At 44.6% G+C, this 18,877-nt stretch overlaps 1 protein-coding gene across 1 annotated transcript in view; it reads left to right on the forward strand.

The window, feature by feature from the left end:
* Nucleotides 1-1,771: 1,771 nt before the first annotated feature.
* Nucleotides 1,772-18,877, forward strand: part of TMEM182 (transmembrane protein 182) — a 68,128-nt gene continuing 51,022 nt past the window's right edge. Inside the window, exons 1-2 of the mRNA XM_075336485.1 lie at nucleotides 1,772-2,021; nucleotides 2,105-2,207. Of these exons, the coding sequence (XP_075192600.1) occupies nucleotides 1,887-2,021; nucleotides 2,105-2,207 (238 nt within the window). The 5' untranslated portion in view covers nucleotides 1,772-1,886. The remainder of the gene's footprint in view (nucleotides 2,022-2,104; nucleotides 2,208-18,877) is intronic.

Below are 18,877 nucleotides of genomic sequence, written 5' to 3' on the forward strand. Positions count from 1 at the left end.
GCTGTGCCGATCACATGACCGGCACAGAGAACCAGGAAGTGCAGGAGCTGAACCGCACGGGGGGAGACAAGAGGGAGGACAGCACTGGAGAAGGTAAGGAAAGAGTTTATTTTACTATGGGTAGCAGCATGGGGGCCATATCTAACACAGGGGGACGTGTGCCAGCAATAGGAGACCTGTGCCAGCTGTATTGCATGTGTGCCAGCAATAGGAGAGCTGTGGCAGATGTATGGGATGTGTGCCAGCAATAGGAGACCTGTGCCACCTGTATGGGATGTGTGCCAGCTATAGGAGACCTGTGCCACCTGTATGGGATGTGTGCCAGCTATAGGAGACCTGTGCCACCTGTATGGGACGTGTGCCAGCAATAGGAGACCTGTGCCAGCTGTATTGCATGTGTGCCAGCAATAGGAGACCTGTGCCACCTGTATGGGATGTGTGCCAGCTATAGGAGACCTGTGCCAGCTGTATGGGATGTGTGCCAGCAATAGACCTGTGCCACCTGTATGGGATGTGTGCCAGCTATAGGAGACCTGTGCCAGCTGTATGGGATGTGTGCCAGCTATAGGAGACCTGTGCCAGCTGTATGGGATGTGTGCCAGTAATAGGAGACCTGTGCCAGCTGTATGGGATGTGTGCCAGCAATAGGAGACCTGTGTCAGCTGTATGGGATGTGTGCCAGCACAAGGGGGCTGTAGTCAATATAAGGGGGCCAAATCCCGATTAAGGGGGCTAATTATAGGATGGGGGGCTATAAGACACATATACTCTATATGATTTGTTAGACGGACTCTGGCATTATAAGACGGACCCCATTTAACATTAAAAAAAATAAATTCTCTTGTCCTTCACCAATTTTATAATCAGGTGCGTCTTATAAATAGAAAAATACGGTACATAATGATTGTACAGTAAGATATAAGTAAAAGTCATACATCAAAGAATCAAAAATTAAAAAAAAACATGTTAATGAAAGTTGAATGCATACTTGAACTGAACAATATTTTCTGCAGAGAACACCATCTCAAGGCACACAGATGGTAAACAGGAAGAAGGGAGAAAATAAAAAGGAAATACAAAGATTGGAAAAAAACAAAAAAAGGAAAATAGAAAGAAAAATGGAGTGAAAAGGAATTAGGAGTAATAAAAAGGAGGAAAAAGAAGGAAGAAAGAGATGAAAGCTACGAGATGAGATGCAGTGATTAGACTGATAGTGGAGGATTATCAATAAAGAAAAAAAGGTGTTGTAAAGAGGATACATAAAAGAATAGTGCCAGGATATGATCTGAACAGAATAGCGGTGAATATCCTGAAACAACGTGATATGAGACAGAAGGTGGAAAAAAGAAAAATATGAAAATGTAGGATATCCTAATGGGTGATAATACACAAAATAGGACTAGACACAATAAAATGATAGAACCAAATTTGTAGCTAATGATGGAGTTTAACACAGAAAACTTATCCAAATGAATGACCGTTGCAGCAGAGTATTGTGGATAAACACGGCACTTGTGTGGTAGGTGCTCAAGTAGGATCCAGTCCTGTATGTAGCAAAGAACAAATAATTGGCACTGAAATAGTTGAACAAACTGGTATGAATATTATTGTATGTATTTTACCAGTGGATAAAGTGAAACTAGCCTTCATGCCGTCCACTGACTCTGAAAAAAGGTCAGTTATTTTTGACTGGACACTCCCTAGTCATAGCTACATAGCAGAGATGCTTAATCAAAATCCCAAAATAGAATGCCTTACCCGTATTTCACTGTACTAGTTAACTGCCTGCAAACTGATAGAAGACATACTGCGTAACAAACAGAGGAGGAAAATCTCATCTGATAGGGATTGTTTGCGATACAAAAAATCTGCTATCCACATAAAGCATGAAGCTCAGCATCGGGATCTTTTTTGGTGGCCTTTTTGGTGCTTTGGGAATTTTAGTCCTTTTGGTGGCATTTGGATCTGACTATTGGCTGCTTGCCAGGGAGGTTGAAAAATGTTCAAAAAACCAAGATGGGGTTAGTGTTTTTTTTTATTGTTGAATTGTTTTGTTGTTATTTGTGTTTCTGTAGTATTAACGTATTATTTCTGTTATCTGTAGGTTGTTGACCCAGTTTTACTTCATCATGAAGGCTTCTTTTGGAGATGCTGGTTTCATGGGGATGTAGGAACAGATAATAACACCATAACTGCCTTTTGGATCAGTAAGATACCGTACATATTCCATATACTGTTTGACTTATTGGATATCATTCATACTATTTTTGTTGTATCACAGATACGATAACCCTAAAAACCTAAAACATGGTTTCATTTCCTGGTAACAATTTTATTTATGCATGTATTGTATTGTATTCTTTAAATCTAAACATATGAGAGGTTCTTGGGTTATAGCAACTAAGTAATATTAACAAAACATATTTTCAGAAGATTTTTTTTGCAAATTATCCCTAAATATAATCATATAGCATATCACACTGATTTTAATAATTAGTATTGGTGTCTTATGTACAAATCACTCAAAATTAATTCATTAACAAGGGTTTCTTGTTTTATTTAAATAAAGCTTAAAGGGAACATGTCATGTAAAAAAACGGTATTAACGTGCAGATATGGAGTTAAAGCCCCGTTACACGCAATGACATAGCTAACGAGATGTCATTGGGGTCACAGAATTCGTGACGCACATCCAGCCTCGTTAGCGACATCATTGCGTGTGACACGTACGAGCGACCGCTAATGATCAGAAATACTCACCTTATCACTCATCGTTGACACGTCGTTCATTTTCAAAATGTCGTTGCTGTTTCAGGACGCAGGTTGTTCGTCGTTCCTGAGGCAGCAGACATCGCTACGTGTGACACCCCAGGAACGACGAACAACACCGTACCTGCGTCCTCCGGCAACGAGGTGGGTGTGACTTCCATACGGCTGCTCTCCGCCCCTCCGCTGACGCCGCACGAACTGCCCCCTTAGAAAAGAGGCTGTTCGCCGGCCACAGCGACGTCGCTAGGAAGTTAAGTATGTGTGACGGCTCCTAGTGATATTGTCCGCCATGGGCAGCGATTTGCCCTTGACGCACAAATGACGGGGGTGGGTGCTTTCACGAGCGGCATAGCTAGCGATGTCGCTGCGTGTAAAGCCCCCTTTAATCTGTAGGTTAATAGCATTCTGATGGCGTGCAAACCTGAGCCAGGAAGAAAGGGATTTTATGCCTCACACTTGCTTTCTGTCATAGGGTTGGGTCGGCGTGACTTCAGTCACCGCTCATTGCATAGTGAGAGGCGGCTGTAACCAGCACAGACTGACCACCAGCTGTAATGCTAATTTAGCTCAGTCACTGCTGAGGGCGTGGTTACAGCCACTGCTCACTATGCAATGAGCGGTGACTGAAACCACCCCCATGACTGTAAAGCGGGCTTTATACGCTACAATATATCTTACGATGTGTCGGTGGGGTCACGTCGTAAGTGACGCACATCCGGCATTGTAAGTTATATTGTAGCGTGTGACAGCTACGTGCGATTGCGATTGAATGTTAAAACGTTCATCGCATGCACGTCGTTCAATTGCTAAAAATTGAACGTGAGGTTGTTCAATGTTCCCGAGGTAGCACACATCGCAGTGTGTGACACCCCGGGAACGATGAACAGATCTTACCTGCATCCCGTGGCTCCCACCGGCAATGCGGAAGGAAGGAGGTGGGCAGGATGTTTACGTCCCGCTCATCTCCGCCCCTCCGCTTCTATTGGCCGGCTGCCGCATGACGTCGATGTGACACCGAACGTCCCTCCCACTCCAGGAAGTGGACGTTCGCCGCCCACATCGAGTTCATATGGAAGGGTAAGTACGTGTGACGGCAAATAATCGTTTGTGCCACACGTTCAACAAATTGAACATGCCGCACATACGATGGGGGCGGTTACGATCGCATACGATATCATATGCTTAATCATAACGTGTAAAGCAGGCTTTAGGCTATGTGCCCATGGGAAGAAGTAATCGTGGATTTTGCCACGGAAGACCCGCAGATTTTCTAGATTTTCCAGATAAATCTGCGGGTTTACGCAAGTACAGACACTCCCCATGTTATCCTATAGGATTTGGGAAGTGCTGTATCAATGCTGCAGTATTTGCGGCTGCAGAAAATGCAGCGGATTTCCCGCAGCCGCACGTAACTGCATGTACATTATTCATGCGGAATTATCTGCGGAATTCCCGCTCCACTATGGAGATACAAGGCGGGAATTCCACAGGAAATCCGCACGAAATACGCACTGTTTCCGCAGGTTTACCATAACAACTCTGCAGATATACCACAGCAATGGATAGCTGCAGATTCCAGGGAGTTGCTGCGTGAACCTGCAGAAATACCTGCTGGAAAGTCCGCAGGTATGATCTCCTGTGGGCACATAACCTAAAACTGGTTCTGCCAAGAGGAATAAAGTTAATTTCCTCCCATTAGCAGGACTCTAAGGCTGTGTGTGCATGCTGCGTTTTTTTCCTGCGTTTCCGCAGCGTTTTGAACTGCAGCGTTTTAATGCAAAAATGCATGTGTTTTGATTTACAGGCATAGTCTATGGAAATTAGGGCTTTCTTGTGTGCACGATGCTTTTTGAAACGCTGCGTTTTAGTTGCTGAAAATTTGTCAAAATCTCTGCGTTTGAAACAACATGTCAATTGTTTTTGCCATTTTGGCAGCATTTTGCACCCATTGAAATCAATGAGTTGTAGAAAAATACTGTCAAAATGTTAAGCAGTGCGTTTGCACTGCATTATTGTTGCGATCTGCATTTTTGTTAACATAAAGGCAGGTCTTTCGTCTCTCTCTCTGTCGGTCTGTCGGACGGTCTCTCTCTCTATGTCTCTATCTCTCTCTCTGTCCAAGTTGGTCTCTCCCTCTCACCCCCTCTCTCATAGTCACCGATCCACGATCACCGGCGCTGCGCTGCACGGCGTTCACACTTTGGCGGCTTCACCGCTTTTGAAAATGCCGGACGCTCATTAATCCATCACGTATTCCCTGCTTCCCCAGCCCATCGGCACCTATGATTGGTTGCAGTCAGACACGCCCCCACGCTGAGTGACAGCTGTCTCATTGCAACCAATCACAGCCGCCGGTGTGCGTGTCTATATCGAGCATTAAAAAAAAAAATAAATAATTGGAAAAAAAACGATGTGCGGTCCCCCAATTTGGATACCAGCCAGGGTAAAGCCACACAGCTGAAGGCTGATATTCTCAGGATGGGGAGCTCCACGTTATGGATTAAGGGCGTTAAGCCAGAAACGCGTTAACGTCTCTGTGCATTGTCTGTATTGCACTGAATAAATCACCGTGAGCACTCAGCTGGATTACTTTCTTCATATATTGCTGTGCGGCCAGAGCAGGGCCGATATCCGAGACTGAAGCACGGTGAAGTCAGGCTGGATCTTTATACACTATTAACATGCAGAATGACCCTGCAAAATCTGCAAGTTAATAGCATTTTTTTCATTACAGGTTTCTTTTAATCAATGCATACAGAAGTGTAGACTGTGTGCCCACAAAGACTTTTTTTTACTTTTAGTGAGTTAATGGTGACCTATTTCATACTGAAGCCTTCCCAGCCTTCCTGAATTGAGCAGGCCTGTCTTTGGTTTGGGGGCTTAGTCCCACAGTCCTAGCACATCAGAGCTTTGTCTCGACTTTTTCTGAGTCTCCTTGTGGGCTTCATAGCCTCTCATCCTCTGGGGCATGGCTTGAGTCCCTCTGCACAGACATAAACATCTCTCTTTTTCCCTAGCCTCACTTAGAATTTGTCACGTCCTCACCAGAGTCCGCTCCTGCGACTTCTACTTCGGACACCAGACACTGCCGTATTCCCGCCATGGACTGTGCTGGTGATAGGAGAGGAGTCAGTGTTAGTGGCTCTGGTGTGTGCAGGCTCCGCTCATCCACTAAGCTGGGTTTACCTGGGACTTGCAGTTCCACTGGTTGACTGTATGTGGCTTGTGTCTTCCAGCTGAAGTTATCACCATTCAGCCACAGCCAATGGGAAGACACCACACCCTTCTAATCCCCCCTCTTGTTTGCTGGTCACTGCCTGAGATAGTTTGGTATTTCTGCTAGTGTCTTGTTCCTGTTCTGTTTTGACCTCTGCCTGCCCATTGACTAATGCCTGTTGTTTTTGTACCACGCCACCATCTCCGGTTTTGACGTCTGCCTGATTTCCTGACTACGCTCCTGCCTGACGATTTTGTCCCTTTTTGTGCCTCCTGGTTTGGACCCTGCCTGACGACCACTCTTTCCTGGATTGCAGCCTTCCATAGACAGCAATCTCCTGGACCTTGTGTAATTCCAAATCCCTGTGCAGGGGTTAAGGCCATGTGTGCACGTTGCGTTATTTCATGCGTTTCCGCAGCATTTTGAACTGCAGCGTTTTAATGCAAAATTGTATGTGTTTTGATTTCCAAGCAAAGTCTATGAAAAATAGGGCTTCCTTGTGCGCACAATGCTTTTAAAAACACAGCGTTTTTGGTGTCAAAAATTTGTCAAAATCTCTACGTTTGAAGAAGCAACGTGTCAATTTGTTTTACCATTTTGGCAGCATTTTGCTAATATTGAAGTCAATGAGAATTATCAAAACGCATACTAAAACAAATTTCTAGCGTTTTACATGCTTTTTTGATGCAAAACGCATTTTTTTTTTTGTCAAAATCAAAGCATGCGTTTTTGGCATTATTATGGAAATAACAGCCCAACATCAGGCTCTGCACCCCCCACCAAATCGGGCTCTGCACCCCCCACCACATCGGGCTCTGCACCCCCACACACACACACACACATAACACATATAAACATATATATATATATATATATATATATATACACAGCGCTCTGTACCGACCCCCCCCATCGTTCTACACCGACCCCCCTCCTTACCATCGTTCTGTACCGACCACTACCCCCATACGGAACACATGTGGGCTACATTCACATGACCATTCCATTTTTGCGGTCGACAAAAAATGGTCCATTTTTTTCACGGATGCATCCGTGTGTCATCCGTGTGCCTTCCGTTTTTTTTGCGGACCGCAAAAAATGGAAGCAGCAAGAAAGATAAATAGATGAGTAGATATAGAGATTAATAGATAGATATAGAGACAGAGAGATAGAGGGATGAATGAATGGAGGGATAGATAGATAGATAATAGATGAGAAAGACATATATAATGTCCCACCCCCCTGCATATTCTAAGCTGGCACCCTTATGTGACTTTCATGTGGCACTAAAGGGTGCTTAGCCTTGTATTTAGCCAAAAAATAAATAAATAATTAAAAAAAAAAACAACGTGAGGTCCCCCATATCTTTTGTAGCCAGCTAGCGTAAGGCAGACGGCTGCAGCCTGCAAACCACAGCTGGCAGCTTTACCTTGGCTGGTAATTCAAAACAGAGGGCACCCCACGCTGTTATTTTAAATTAAATAAATAATTTAAAACAAAAAACATGTGGTCCCCACCAAATTGGATCAACAGCCAAGGTAAAGCGGACAGCTGTGGTCTGGTATTCTCAGACTAGGGAGGTCAACTGTTATTGGACACTTCCCAGTCTAAAAATAGCAGGCTGCAGCCGCCCCAGAAGTGGCACATCCATTAGATGTGCCAATCCTGGCGCTTCGCCCCAATTCATCCCTTCGCCCTGGTGCGGTGGAAAACGGGGTAATATATGGGGTTGATGCCAGATGTGTAATGTCACCTGGCACAAGCCCTGGGGTTCGTGATGTCAGGCGTCTATCAGATACCTGACATCACCAACCCAGTCAGTAATAAAAAAAAATAGACAACAAAAAAAGTTTTATTTGACAAAACACTCCCCAAAACATTTCCTCTTTCACCAATTTATTGAAAAAAAAAAAAAAATCCGGGTCCGGCGTAATCCAATAAGGGGGTCCCACAACGATCCATACCATAGTCACTGTTACAGTCAATGAAGAACAGAATGTTCCCCATTGTCTGGGAGAGCAATGCAGTGACCTGAGCTAACATCATGAGGTCAGCCCAGGTCACTTTAGGGTGATGACGAGCGCTGCCATCAGGAGGTTAGATGAGATCATTACCTGCTGTGATGATCTCCTGCACTGCTGACGTCAGCACTGTCACTGACTTCTATGCCTGCCGCGTTCTCATCAGTATTGCCCGTGACGTCACCATAGTGACGTGAGAACACAGTGGGCAGAGAAGGCAGTGACAGCGCTTACGTCAGGAGTGAAGCGAAGATCATGACAGTAGGTAATGATCTCATCTAACTTCCTGACAACAGCGCTCGTCATCCCCGTGGCTGCCAGCACTGCAGTGTGAGAAGCTGCTGATACTGCAATGAAGGCAGCCGCAGGGCTGGAGCGGGACACAGACCGCACGGGTACTCTTGCTATCCTGAGCAGGGGGCCCGGTGCTGGCGGTGACACCATGGGCGGGGAGAGTACGGGGTGCGGGGGAATGTGTGGGAGGGTGCAGGGAAGGGGGCGGGGACTCCACGCACTGTACCCGCCCAGCAGGGCGGCAACAAGCTGTTCACAGATTTGCATGTCAACATGGTCCTGCCCATGTTGACATGAAATGACCGGAAGCAGCAAAATCACGGCAGGAGCAGTCACATGACCGCACTGAGCCGGGGGACAGGTGCTGACAGCAGGACAGGTAAGTGCTCACTATCTACTTACCTGCCCCAATGTAGCTGAATAGGGTAATAATAAAAAAAGTCAAAATAAGCCGGATAACCCCTTTAACTTAAGCCACAGCCCATATTGAGGAAGATAGGTGAATTTGTAATCTTGAGCTTTATTGCAGGTAATGTACGCAGATGAAAATTATACAGGTACATAGAGATACTTCTGTTCATAGTAGTGTATTTCTAGGTTCATGTATTCTAGCGGTGAAGAAGAAAAATCATATTTTTTTTTTGTTCCCATAGAATTACTAAAAAGTAATAAAAAACAATAAGAAAAAATTAATTTTCTCCTTTTTTATGAGTGTCTTGGGACTTGAGCCTACAACCTCAGCTAAAGTGATGGGCTACAGGCTCTAATGGTATGATTAATTTTTTTTCTCTATAAATTGCATAAAAAAATGTACTACTGACACCGTGTTCAAACTAAGCATAAATGCTGTGGTTTTTTTTCTACTGCTTTTTTCTTAGTTTTCTTAGTTTTCTGCACCACAAATAACACTCTTCACTGATTATTGCATGTTTGCTGCTTTTCTTTTGTGATTTTTTTCCCCCTTACTGATGCATTTTTGGTGTAAATGCAAATCTGCGTTTTTAATGCTTTTTGTTTTCTTTTTAATACTACAGAAAATCTTTTATTCTGCACTTAAAAAAATGCAATGGTGTTTTTTTTCCTTTTGAACTGCCTTTTTTTTCCGGCTCTCCATAGAAACGTGTAGAGAAAACAAATGTACCCAAAACACACAGTATAAACACGTCTCTAGATGCACCATTGGCAGAATTCATTTCTCATGAAATCACATCCACTTTGGTAGGACATTTAGGCTGTGTTCACATGAAGGGTAAATGTAGTGTTTTGTTTTTTGTTGGTTTTTTTTGCTTTTTCTTTTTTGCACAGAAATTCTACTGCTTTTAACTGTCCAAGTAAAATGGATGTGACCTTCACCCACTGTGCATCAAAAGATGCTGCTGAACTGTGCGGTTTTGGTGTTTTTTTTTCTCTTGAGTCTTTGATGTGGAGCATAAAAAAATGCTTGTAAAAAACTGCAGTTACTTTTTTTACATACAGAATCAAAGCTTTTCTGTATTATAAAAATACTTAAAAATGCGGCTCCATGTCCAAAAATGTATGAAATAATGGGGAAAAGGCAAAAAAATGCAGCAATAATCAGAGAAGATTGTTATTGCATAGTTTGGTGCGAAAACCTTACAATATGTGAACATGGTCTTACAGACACAAAAAAACAGATATTGTTTAGCGAAGTTATATAAAAATAAGGAAGTTCTGGCTTCTACAACTATAGAATGAATGACAAAAAATAAATCCATAGGTCACAATTAGAGATGAGTAGGATGCACAGATAACGTGTATTCTGTCTCTTCCTAGTAGCAATGAATCCAACCGCTCTAATTATCAGTCCCTTAGATAACTGTATGGTTTACTCACTCTACGGCTTCCACAGATAGTGTTAACTCAGCCCAACAATGACTTGTAGGAAGACAAGGAGAAACGCTGTAGTTTTCTTCTAGAGTCTTGTATTAAGTACAAAGTAAAGGCAGGTGAAAAGGAATAATCTGTACAGGGTTGCAGACATGTCTCTTCAGCAATGATTTCTCTAGACTAACTGAAGGAGAAGGGAGGAGCATTCTATACAGAAGCCAACTAAGGGAGGTACATAGGGACAAACTTCATACAGTCTAATCTACCTAGCAACAATAAAGGAATTTCCTGATAGGAGGAAAAATATGCAATGCAAGAATTATATACAACAGGTTGTTCCCATTCATGGGACACAACACTCCCCGTCTGAAATCATATGATTTCACAAGTCCTTTTACGACGTAAGGAGTCGATCCTGTCCCTCAATGTCACGAACCTGTAACGAGATAAGAGACAACACAAAAAAATGCAACGTAATGCACTGAATTCAAGTCCATGCTTTGTTGATGACGCATTGTCCTTGCGTAAAAAATGAAAAAGTAGAAAAATGTTAAACATGAATTCAAGTTCAACAAACCCATCTTCAGATTGGGGAAGCCGCAAACATGCCAACTCTTCCTCCAACCCAATAATCCAACGGAAAAGTTTTAATCCAAAGGAAAAGTTCAAGGTTCATTAGACACGGACAGTTGTGTCTCCGTACAGCAGGGGTAAGGAAAGGTACGCTCCCCGCCGTGGCAGTGTCCAACGACAAAGTTAGTTCATGTAACGTCCTCCTTTGGTAAAAATAGCACGAGTTCGGTGACTGGACGAATCACACACATGTGCCAGCCGTGGCACGTTGAAGACTTGTAGTTGGTGAAACAGTGAGCAATGTGAATAAGACAAGCTACGGCTCGTACCTCAGATGACCAACTTGAGAAGCACTTGAAGCGATGAGATCTCAACTTCTGTTTTGATGGTACTGAAGTGTAGTGAGCGGAGACAACCGGTCTAATTTCCTTGTCAGATTCTGGTTCCACCAGCTCGTACATGTTGCCGGCGTAGTTATCGCAGGTCTCCTCGTATACGATACTTGGAGGTGTCAGCCACATGTTGTCGCCGAGTTTGGATGCAGCAGTGAGTCTCGTTCCTCGGTCGGCTGGGTTTTGTTCGGTGGGAATGTGGTGCCACTGTTCAGCATGATCTCTGTCGAGGATATTTTGCGTAATCTCGACAAAGCATTTCTCCATCTCCGGTTGTCTTTCCAAAGTGCGTTTTAGAGAGGAGGACCTTGCGGTTGCTTGCTGGGAGTTGTTTGGCAACCTTGGCCTTGGAGACCGAAAGGGTAATGGGGTTACCCAACTGTTAGAGTCATTTTGAGAGAACTCTTTATCCATAATATTTATGAATTCTTTGTCTTCTCTCATCGGAGCCAATTTGTTGTCTTCGTTTGTAGACTCGAACGCTGTTGACCCGAAGTCGTCATCCCAGAGATGATATGCGTCCGCGCAGTCGGGAGGCTGCTGTCGCCACCTGGTGTCGCTCAGCCTCTCTTTCACCCCGTAGTGATGCGGACATGATTGAAAGTGAGTGCCGCGACCGTTTGGGAGGATGTGCGTCTTGTAGGAGGAGATCGCGTCGGGACTCTTCACTTTGCCTACGCAGATGTTTCCTATGATCACCCAGCCTAGGTCGTAGCGCTGAGCGAATGGCGCATCGTGTGGCCCGTTGATGTGTTGGCGTACTTTGTGTAGCCGGAGGATGTCCCTTCCAATCAGAATCAGGATTTTTGCACTATGATCAAGAGGTGGGATCTTGCTGGCGATAGTTCTCAGGTGAGGGTGGTGAGGAGCTGCCTCTGGCGTTGGAATCTCTTCCCGGTTAGCCGGTATCTGGTTGCACTCGACGAGTGTCGGTAGAGGTATCTCTACGGTATTTTCCAGAGATGTTACCACAAGACCACTGGCTCTTCTTCCACAAGCTTCTGAGATGCCGCTGCAAGTGCCTAGTGTGTAAGGGTAGGCATTTCCTTTTAAGCCGAACAAGTCGAAGAGTTCAGACCTGGCGAGTGACCTGTTGCTCTGGTCGTCCAGGATGCTGTACACCTTCACGGCCCTTTCTGGGTGACCTTTGGGATATACCCTTACTAAGCATATTTTCGCACAAGACTTGTCCCAGAGATCTTCTCCGCAGACTGCGGTGCACGAGGAGGATACTGTGAGGTGGTTCGCAGCTTGGCCTGTACTCTCCCCGCCATGACTTGTGGTAGGAGAAGGTGTAGGTGCAGGATCAGGCTGAGATGGGTGCAGCGCTTGTACGTGATCTGTGCTGTCACACTCCATACACTTAATAGTAACATTACAGTCCTTGGCAAGGTGTTCTGTAGAGGCACAACACCTGAAACATACCCCAAACCTTTTCAAGAGTTCCTTTCGTTCTTGAAGGGGTTTCTTCCTGAAGCCAATGCACTTCTTCAGGGGGTGTGGCAGTTTGTGAATAGGACATTGGCGGTTCGGATTTTCCGCCTTCCCGCCTTCAGTGCCATTGTCTGGTGCTGATGGTGTAGGTGGTAGAACGTCGGTCTTCTTGACTGATACTGGGCCCCTACGTTTTCTGTCATTTTGATGAGGGCTCTCATATCCGGGAGCTGGTGAAGTGGAGCCGGTTGGTTCTCCACAGGTGAAGCTGGGGTCTGCCTTACGTTCCGCGATGCCGTTGATGAACTCGCAGAAGTAGGAGAATGGAGGGAAGGAGACTTGGTGCTCTTTTTTATAGTTTGTTCCTACCATAGTCCACCTTTCCCGCACGTTGTAAGGTAACTTGGCGACTATGGGTTTCACCCCACGAGCGGTGTCCAGGTAGCTGAGGCCAGGTAGGTGTGTGTCTGTTTTGGCCAGCTGGAGCTCGGACAGCAGGTCGCTGAGTTCCTGGTACTTTGAAGCATCCTTGCTAGATATTTTGGGAAGGTCGTATAGTTGTTTCAGCAATGCATCTTCAATTGCTTCAGGACTGCCGAAGCCTTTCTCTAGCCTGTCCCATGCGGTTGCGAGACCAGTTGTTGGGTCGCTGATGTAGACGGATCTGAGTCTCTTGATTCTCTCAGTAGACCGTGGCCCTAGCCACCTGATTAGCAAGTCCAGCTCTTCAGCAGCCGTAATGCCAAGGTCACGCGTTGCGGTTTTGAAGGCACACTTCCACCCTCTGTAGTTTTCAGGCTGGTCGTCATACTTTGTGAGACCGGTGTTGGTGAGTTCTCGGCGGATCATGTACCTCGCAAAGTCGGACATGTCTGATCTTTCCGATAGTTGGGGCACATTTGCTGACTGCGTGATGCTGGTTGCGTTGTTCGTAGCTTCGTGGTTTGGGAACATGGGAAAGTACGGAGTGGCGTAGGCGTTTAGACCAGTGACCGCCGGTTTGGTGTGTACAGTCTCTGTTGTATGCGGGTCTGGAACTACACGGTTGTTGGGAGTGTAGCGCCTTGCCGGCATGTTAGGTTGCATGTAGACATGGGCATACGGAGGTTGCTGATGCGCAGAGTGTGGCTGTGCATTGGAATATGAAGCTGGTTCAGGCTTGAAAGTCTGAGGTGCATTGGACTGACCTGGAAGGCTGGAAGCTGTAGGTGGATCAGTGTCTTGAGGCTCTGGAGAAGTGTTAGCACTGACGGGAATGTTGATGGTAGTTGGCAGTTCGTCGGCTTGGCTCAGCACGTAATCTCTTGTACGCTTAAGTGAGTCTTCTGTGTCGAGATCACACAAACTGGCGCTGCCTTCCTGGCTCCCACCCAGAGCTTGCTCGAAGACTTTTATCCTTGCCATGGCCGCCACATGTTCACATTCCTTCTGAAGGGCTTCAATTTCTGCTTCTTTGCGTGCAGATTCTGCTTTCATCTCCGCTTCCTTGCGTGCAGATTCTGCTTTCATCTCTGCTTCCTTGCGTGCAGATTCTGCTTTCATCTCCGCTTCCTTGCGTGCAGATTCTGTTCTCATCTCTGCTTCTCTCTGGGCGAAGATGGCGTGTACTTTTGTTGTTTCTGCTTCAGCGCGCGCCTTTATGAGCTGCTCGCTGAGGGTTGAGTACCTTGATGAGCCTGATTTGAGTGAGTGCCTTGAGCTCTTAATGGACCTGGATTTGTACGATGCCGCTCCTGACATTTGCGCAATTTTTGCTTCAGTCTTGCTCACAATGTCGCGCACAGTGCGGTCTCGTTCAGCATTAAGCTGTTGGAAGTCCTGTAGTTCTTTTTCAGACTCAGACGTATTTGCTCTCAGCAGGGTAGAGGAATATTTTTTACAAATCTCTTTGTAGGACCGGTATGCTGAGTACAGTTGTTCCAGGGCTCCCTCTGATGGTAGCTCATGAGCACCGGGCACAGATAAAACAGTCACTTGTTTTTGCACTCTTTGCCACAATAATGCTGTCTGGGTAAATAGTTCACTTCTGGCTGTTTCTAGGTTCTCTTTAACCTTCCATGTTGGTTTGGTCAACCGCTTAGATCTTTCACTGCAATGTAAGTGTGAGTCCATGTCTTCCTCTTGTTGCTTTAAAGCAGGTAGTGAGAGGGCTCTCTTTGACTCCATCAGGAATGGTGAATGCTGCTCTGCGCTGGTTGTCAGGGAAACAATACAATGTTGCAATCTCTGCAGCCAGCAGCCTGTTTTGCAGGATGTATTTACTGAGTCTCTGGCTGCAATTTACAATTAGCTTATGGGGGATTCTTGGTTATAGCTGCACACAGTTCTGATAACAGGTTAATACTTTACAGGGCACTTTGTCTGAAGCTGCTATAAAGTTTTATGCTGTGGCTTGTTATCAGCCCCTTGGGGTAATCCTTTCTCTGGATTGTATGCAGTATAGCACTCCTGGAAACAGGTTATTTACTGATATATGTATACTAATCCCGGTCACAGCTAATCCTTTTCACTATTCTGTCTCTTCCTAGTAGCAATGAATCCAACCGCTCTAATTATCAGTCCCTTAGATAACTGTATGGTTTACTCACTCTACGGCTTCCACAGATAGTGTTAACTCAGCCCAACAATGACTTGTAGGTAGACAAGGAGAAACGCTGTAGTTTTCTTCTAGAGTCTTGTATTAAGTACAAAGTAAAGGCAGGTGAAAAGGAATAATCTGTACAGGGTTGCAGACATGTCTCTTCAGCAATGATTTCTCTAGACTAACTGAAGGAGAAGGGAGGAGCATTCTATACAGAAGCCAACTAAGGGAGGTACATAGGGACAAACTTCATACAGTCTAATCTACCTAGCAACAATAAAGGAATTTCCTGATAGGAGGAAAAATATGCAATGCAAGAATTATATACAACAGGTTGTTCCCATTCATGGGACACAACAACGTGGCACCAGCCCTGGCAAATCAAAAGCTGCTTCAGGAACACCAGAAGGTTAGAGAATCATGGGCCCCTCATCCAGCCGCTGGCTACCACTGACCTGGACTCTGGACTGGAGACCCAAGAATTGACCGTTCATCTCTAGACCGAACTATCCTGGATAGAGGGAAAGTCCCTGATTTGCGTCTACACCCTGCAGTCTCGGGCGTCTACTGATTGTCTCTCACTACCACCGCCCCTCAGACTTCTCCTCCTGCCACAGTAGAAAGAAATATAACTGGGTGTGGCTAGGGGCATGATCACAATTTGCCATGGTGCGAGTAGCATAATTGTTCCCTCTTTCTGCTCTTCTAAAGTTAGGAGGTTTATTATTATGGAAATTAGGATACTGCCGTTTTTTTCATTTGCATTTTGAGTGCATTTTTTACTTGTGCTTTTATAGCATTTTTCATGCTGTAGTTTTTGTTTCTTTTTGGTATGCCATCTTTTAAATATAGCTGCTTTGCCTTTGATAGGTAAGGATGGTTGACCTCAGGGAGATCAACATCCAGCACCGCGGAGCGCGATCACGTGTTTTCTCAACGCAGTGATTCTAGAGCAATGCCCCCTAGGAAATATGCAAAACAAGGATGTTGATCTCCCTATGGTCAACCATCTTTACCTATATAGTCTTCTACTAGCGCGATCACGTGTTAACAGATGGTGCTCCATAATGGTGATGGTGATGGTGCTCCGCGGTGCTGGATGTTGATCTCCCTAAGGTCAACCATCCTTACCTATATAGTCTTCTACTAGGCATTGCTCCCACAAGCCAGTTTCCTACTCCACACTGATGAGGGGCAAATACCCCGAAACAGCTGTCTGTGGATGGATACCATGTTTGGCATAGGCGGTTTCCTTGACTGGAGACTGCCCTTCCCGTGGTTTTTCCTCCCCGATGAAAGACCTGGCTAGTTACCTGCCAGCGTTGAGAAACATGTGATGGTGTCTCCATGGCTTACTTGTTTTGCATATTTCCCAGGGGGCATTGCTCTAGAATCACTGTGTTGAGAAAACACGTGATGGTGCTCCGCGGTGCTGGATGTTGATCTCCCTAAGGTCAACCATCCTTACTTATATTGTCTCTAAGTGTGTGTCTGTCTGTCTCTCTCTTTCCCTGTCTGTCTCTTTCCAGGGCTGTCTCTTTCCACGTATGTCTGTCTGTGTCTCTGTCTCTCTCTATTCGTCTCACCACCGACATCCATATTACCTCACACATAAGCTTCTTATATTAACAGTTTATTTTGTTCCTATAGCAACCACTGGCAGTTGCTATTAATAGCCTGTAGCTCCCACCTCTATTCAGTTTAATGGAGGCAGGATTTTGGAGAGTAACTGTAAAGCACATGGTTACATTTTCCCCTCAAAACGTAGTCCATTACATTCCCTGAGTCACATGGGCTGTCTGTGCAAAATTTCGTGATTGTAAATGCGATGGTGCAAATTCCTTTAGCGGACATACACACACACACACACACACACACACACACACATATATACATACAAACATACACACATACATACACTGAGCTTTATATAATATATATATATATATATATACAGTATATATATATATATATATATATATATATATATATATATATATATATATATATATATATATATATATTTATTTCTGATATCCTTCAAACAATGTATTAGTATTCCACCAATATCTGTATACAGACATATTCAACTAGAATGTGAATGCTCAGGCATATCCAGGTATAGTATGGTATGTTTATGCTTAATGCACACACACCTTTTATGATATTTTAGAGGATCACATTATAGATAAGAGAAACATTATGATGAGTTTCCATCTGGTAGTTTTATAACATAACTCAAAATCAAAATCAAGTATTTTACAGTGGAAAAGGCTAGACAGCAAATTAAAGTGCTGAGGCCATATGCAACTGAACATTCCCCTTAGGTAAGTGCTGTTGTGCTAACTGGCGAGGTATAGTTTGCTGGGGAGGAGCCAATTTTCATTTATTATGTAATAATAGTGTCACCCTCTAAGTGACAGAGAATCTAATGGTTTCTATGTCCCCTAATGAAATTTACGAGAAAGAAATTTGGGGCAAAAGCAACATGTTTTTTGGTTTTTTTTCATTTTCACAACTCAACATTATAAAATTCTGTGAATCCCCTGTGGGCTCAAGGGGCTCAGCACAAATCTAAATAAGTACCTTGAGGGGCGTAGTTTCCAAAATGGGGTCATTGGTGGGGGATTTCCACTGTTTAGGTACCTCAGGGACTCGGCAAACATGGCATGGTGACCTATAATTATTCTGACAATTTTTCTCTCCAAAAGTTGAATAGTGCCCCTTCCTTTTTAAGAGCCCTGCTGTGCCCCCAAACAGTAGTTTTCCACCACATATAGGGTATCAACGTTCTCAGGAGAAATTGCACAACAAATTTTATGGTCCATTTTCTTCTGTTTCACTTGTTAAAATTTTAAATTTTGGGCAAAAGCAACATGTTTGTGGGAAACATGTATTTTTTCATTCTCACAGCTGAACATTATCAAATTCTGTGATGCACCTGTGGGTTCAAGCTGTTCACCACACATCTAGATAAATTCCTTGAGGGGTGTAGTTTTTAAAATGTGGTCATTGTTGAGGCATATTAAGGACTCAGCAAATGTGACTTGGAGTTCGCGATCTATTTCAGCTGATTTTGCACTCCAAAAATGGAATGGTGCTTCTTCCCTTCTGAGCCCTGACGAGCGCCTAAACAGTAGTAAAAGCACTAGGTACTTAAGGCATCCTATTAATTTGTTATTGACTTGTTAGCTAGTTGTCAGGTCCTGTTGATACCCTGCCCATCACCTGCACCTATATTTGCTAACCTGTACCTATTCTCCGTATCTGCCTGCCTCAGCCATCCAATATGAATCAGCCATCTCGCCTGCACTTGAGACTAGGTACCTATCCGTACCTGCGAATGTTCCCGTCGTCGGGGTCAGTTGCCACAGACCCTGACGCTACCCTGGGAGTGGCACCTGGCATCAAACGGCAACTAAGCCCATCCTCACCATCTGAGGCTCTGGAAAATACCCCGTAGGCACTTAGTTAAGCCCCTCCTACCCTCCTATGTCAAGGTAACCCTAGGTCCCACTTTGTTCCAGTGGGTCCGCTCCTGCTAACCACCTCAACACCGGTGGGCGTAACACTCATAAAGTGACACTGGTCATAATTATAATATTTGGCCTGGTCAGGTGAAAACAGGCTTCGGCGGTAAGGGTTTAAAGGGACTCTTAGCACAGAATGACTGTTCAAACCATATACAGTGCCTACAAGTAGTATTCAACCCCTGCAGATTTAGCAGGTTTGATAAGATGCAAATAAG

This window comes from Anomaloglossus baeobatrachus, chromosome 2, assembly GCF_048569485.1.
Source record: "Anomaloglossus baeobatrachus isolate aAnoBae1 chromosome 2, aAnoBae1.hap1, whole genome shotgun sequence".
NCBI lineage: Eukaryota > Metazoa > Chordata > Amphibia > Anura > Aromobatidae > Anomaloglossus > Anomaloglossus baeobatrachus.